The sequence below is a fragment of the Macaca mulatta genome, chromosome 12, assembly GCF_049350105.2.
Source record: "Macaca mulatta isolate MMU2019108-1 chromosome 12, T2T-MMU8v2.0, whole genome shotgun sequence".
NCBI classification, from domain to species: domain Eukaryota; kingdom Metazoa; phylum Chordata; class Mammalia; order Primates; family Cercopithecidae; genus Macaca; species Macaca mulatta.
This window is the reverse complement of record NC_133417.1, coordinates 80,946,635-80,951,714: the sequence shown is the minus strand read 5'-3', so window position 1 is coordinate 80,951,714 and position 5,080 is coordinate 80,946,635. Positions and strand designations below refer to the sequence as shown.

Here is a 5,080-nt window from a genome sequence, read left to right as displayed (position 1 = left end):
GCAATTTCTACACGCTCAACACACATTAACTGGAAAAGTCTTAAGACTTTAGTGCATTTCAATTGCTATGTTTTATTTAGTAAGATTAACTGCTATAGCAATGATGAAAAGACAGTAATTTAATGTCAACAGTGAAATTCCACAGAACAAAAAAAATTAGCATTGATATTCATTTATAGTATTTATTTACATTGGTGTTGCAATACTAGTAGCAATGTAATAATGCTATTTATGAATACTGTATTAAAATTTATACTATTACTATATTACTCAAAAATAATCATGTCCAAATATCCCTAAAGACAATCTTTTATTAGATGAATGATTTCCTAAGTCTTAGAAATTTATTTTTTTATTACTAAATACTATCACAGCTATTGTTTTAAAGGTCAACATTTTTTGATTGGTATATAACTATATATATTGCATTTTGACATGTTGTGAAAAACAATTATGGATTTACATATTTTGGGGAATTCCAACTTTATTTTATTATTTATTTATTTATTTATTTATTTTGAGACAGAGTCTTGTTATGTCACTTAGGTTGGAGTGCAGTGGCACAATCTTGGCTCACTGAACCTCTGCCACCTGGGTTCAAGAGATTCTCCTGCCCCAGCCTCCCAAGTAGCTGGGATTATAGGCATGTGTCACCATGCTCGGCTAATTTTTATACATTTTTAGTACAGACGGGGTTTTGCCATGCTGGCCAGGCTGGTCTCAACCTCTTGACCTCAAATGATCTGCCCGCTTTGTCAACTTTATTAATAAATAACTTTAGTGATGCTTTACATGTTTGTTACCAGACCAAAGATAAATTTTTGAATTCTTCCAGAAAAGATGAAAAAAACTCTGCTTTTATATTCTAAGATGGTGCAGTGTTTTGTTTATCTATTTATTAATGATAGATTCTAAAAATTACAACTCAGTAGGAGGTTTTCTTTTTTATTGAGGGAGAATAATCTAGTCAGACTTAGAAAGAAATCACTGACTACTCTTTAAGTAATGAATCTTGATGGTAAATATTGCTCTAAAACATATAAAGTGATGATCAGCCTCATTCATAATTAGAAAAGTACAAGTTAAAACTATAACGAGACACTATTTTTTAAATCTATCAATTGTTAAAAATAAAAATTTTAATCATATACTGTGTTGTCCATGATAGGAAAAGACGTACATTCCTGGTGGGAATGTAATCTAGTACAACCTCTATGGAGGGCAATTTGGTGAGATCTACTAAAATTTTAATTGCATACATCCTTTAACCCAGAAATCTTCCTTCTAGAAATTCTTTGCTACAGATGTACATTGACACGCAAAGAAATGGCATGTGCACAGGTTATATACTGTTGCATTGTTTGTAATAGCAAAAGACCAGAAACAACCTAAATGTCTATCAACAGAAGAACAGTTAAAGAATGCTACATCCTTTCAATTGAATATAATGAAGCCATTAAAGTGAATGAAAATAATTATTAAGATATATGGAGAATAGTGTATAGAATGAGCTACTCTCTGTGTTAACAAACAAACAAATATATACATGTATGCAAAAAATATATCTGAAAGGCTACTCAAGAACTGGTAACACTGGTTGCCTCCAGGGAAGGGAATCATGAGTCTTGAGGATGAGGTGGGATAAAAACTTAATTTTCATTCTGTACCCTTTTGCAACTTTTGAATTTTGTGTCATGCGTATATTACCCGTTCAGAAAAAAGCCAATTAAAGAAGGGAAATATTGTCAATTGAATAACAACTAATTTACTCTCCTTTGAGGATTATTTACATTTAATATAAAATTATCTTCAATTTCAAAGTATAGAATTAAGACAATTCTGAAATTTTAGACTCTGTTCATACTTTCCATGTGAGTTTATTGTGGGTTATAATTATTTAAAGTAAGAAAACACACTTCAAAACATTAAAATATTGCCCTACAGAAATATTGTAAATTACATTATTTTCTCCTTCACCTTTACAGTATGAGGTCCCTGAAGCCAGAAACCCTGTACCCTGTCACCCAGAAGGATAGAAGAGGAAAAAACTACTTTAAAAAGTATTATTTTGGGCTGGATCCGGTGACTCATGCCTGTAATCCCAGCACTTTGGGAGGCCGAGGTGGGCAGGTCACTTGAGGTCAGGAGTTCAAGACCAGCCTGACCAACATGGCCAAACCCTGTCTCTACTAAAAATAAAAAAATTAGCCGGGCGTGGTGGTAGGCGCCTGTAATCCCAGCTACCTGGGAGGCTGAAGCAGGAGAATTCTTGAACTCCTGGGAGGTGGAAGTTGCAGTGAGCCGAGATCGTGCCACTGTACTCCAGCCTGGGTGACACAGTAATACTCTGTCTCAAAGAAATAAAAAATAATAAAACTAAAAATTAAAAATAAAAGTCAACATGCCCAGGATAAATCTAAAATTGACAAATAATGAATTAGAAAAATGTGACCATTTTTCAATTGAAAAGATGATCAACATGTGCTAACCTTGAGATGCCCCAGATTATGGAATTATCAACAACTTTAAAGCAGCTGGTATAACTGTGCTCCATGAAATAAAGGTAAACAACCTTGAAGTGAATGAAAAGTTCTCAAAACAAAAATGGAAAAATGTTTAAAGGATTTAAAACTGTTTTCTTATTTTTTATTTTTTTGTTTGTTTTTATTGAGATGGAGTCTCACTCTGTTGCCCAGGCTGGCATGCAGTAGTGTCATCTCAGGTCACTGCAACCTCTGCCTCCTGGGTTCAAGTGATTCTCCTCCTCAGCCTCCTGAGTAGCTGGGATTACAGGTGCGAGCCACCACGCCCAGCTAATTTTTATATTTTTAGTGGAGGCGGTGTTTCACCATGATGGCCAGGCTGGTCTCGAACTCCTGACCTCAAGTGATCCACCCGTTTCAGCCTCCCAAAGTGTTAGGATTACAGGCATGAACCACCACGTCCAGCCTAAAACTGTTTATTATTTTTAAATAAAATTTGTTTATTCTAATAAATAAAATCATTTGAACAAGAAAAATGGCACTCTAATTAAACTTCATTTAAGCTGCATTTGAGAGCCTGCAAGACACTTTGGGGCAGCTTGGTTTAACTCTAGATTTACCTGTCTTCCTACTCTTCTTCTTCCTTCACCAGCATGCAAGTTATCTTCCTTCCTTGCCAGCCAGACAAGCAGATGGGAGAGGCAGGTGTGGCCTTCATTGTCAGCAGTTTTCTATTGTTTGATGTGAAAAGGGCAGCATAGTACTTTAAAGGTTGATCCAACCTCTTTGCATCTTACAAAATTAAACAGCTAAAATAAATAAAATAAGAAGGCAATTCTCATTGAATGTACAGTGCATATTGGTGGCACATGCCTCCACAAGATTTGTCTGCCTGCTTCTTCTGTTCTATCATTTCTTTGGAAGGCAGTGGATTTTTCTCTTACAATTCTGCCTTCTTCTATTTTGACATAAAATTTCTTGATCTCAGCCATGTCAGGTTTGTCAGACATGATATGTCTGACATACTATGTGTCATATGATCTGTCATGGAGGAAGTGGAGTGAGGCCCAGAGTGAGCAGAATCTAGTTTGTGCAGTGGCCACCACCTAGCTAGAAATTATTTTTAAAAAACCTGAATGAAAATTTTAGACCTAAAAAATAGCATACTCAAAAATTCACTGGATGGGCTCAATAGCAAATTGCAGATGACAGAGGAAGAGTTGGTGACCTTGAAGATAGATAATAGCATCTAATGTGAGAAACACATTATAGATTGAAAAATCAATAAGCAAATCCTCAGGAACCTGTGGGACAATATCAAAAGGCATATATAAACTATACCTCAATAAAACTGTAAAAAAGGGCCAGGCGTGGTGGCTCACGCCTGTAATCCCAGCACTTTGGGAGGCCAAGGCGGTTGGATCATGAGGTCAGGAGTTCGAGACCATCCTGGCTAACACGGTGAAACCCCATCTCTACTACAAATACAAAAAATTAGCCAGGCATGGTGGCGGGCGCCTGTAGTCACAGCTACTCGGGAGGCTGAGGCAGGAGAATGGCGTGAACCTGGGAGGCGCAGCTTGCAGTGAGCCAAGATTGTGCCACTGCACTCCAGCCTGGGCAACAAAGCAAGACTCCATCTCAAAAAACAAAAACAAAAAACAAAAACAAAAACAAAACAACAGTAAAAAAGTAGATATTATAAGACTGTATAAAAAAGGACAAACTAGATACTGTTTACAAGAAACCCACTTCAAGTATAAAGATACAGGATAGGTTTAAAGTAAAAGTATGAATAAAGATATACCACGCAATCACTAATCAAAACAAAGCTGGAGTAGCTATATTAATGTTAGGCAAAAGTCTTTAGAATAAAGAATACTATCAGGAATATAAAGAAACGTCACATGGTGATAAATAGTGAATTCACCAAGAAGATATAACAATATTAAATGTGTTTATACCTAACAACAGAGCTTCAAAATACATAAAGCAAAACATGTTAGCAATAAATTTACAATTACACATGAAGACTTTAACATCCCCCTCCTAGTAACTGATAGAAGTTGACAGAATGTTACAAGGATATGAAAGACTGGAACAATACTTTTGAAATCAACTATATTTAATTGACATTTATAGAGTACTCCATCCAACAACATTAGTATACACATTCTTTTCAAATGTTGTATATGGAACATTTATCTAGAAAGACAATATTCTGGCCAATAAAACAAACTATAAATTTTTTTTTTTTTTTGACACGGAGGCTTACCCTGTCGCCTAGGCTGGAGTACAGTGGCATGATCTCGGCTCACTGCAACCTCTGCCTCCCGGGTTCAAGTGATTTTCCTGCCTCAACCTCCTGAGTAGCTGGGATTATAGGTGTGTGCCACCACACCCAGCTAATTTTTGTGTTTTTAATAGAGACGGGGTTTGGCCATGTTGGCCAGACTGGTCTCAAACTCCTGACCTCAGATGGTCTGCACCTCGGCTTCCCAAAGTGCTGGGATTACAGGCATGAGCCACCACACCAGGCCACAACAAATTTTTAAAAAATAAAATAATATAAAACGTGACGTCAGATCATAAAATAA

General features: G+C 36.2%; 1 protein-coding gene across 1 annotated transcript; it reads right to left on the bottom strand.

The window, feature by feature from the left end:
- Positions 1-3,321: 3,321 nt before the first annotated feature.
- LOC144333279 (thymosin beta-4-like) lies at positions 3,322-3,493 on the bottom strand. The gene is given in 2 exon segments (XM_077956523.1): positions 3,322-3,454; positions 3,456-3,493. Coding segments are annotated over 2 exon segments (171 nt in total).
- Positions 3,494-5,080: the final 1,587 nt, after the last annotated feature.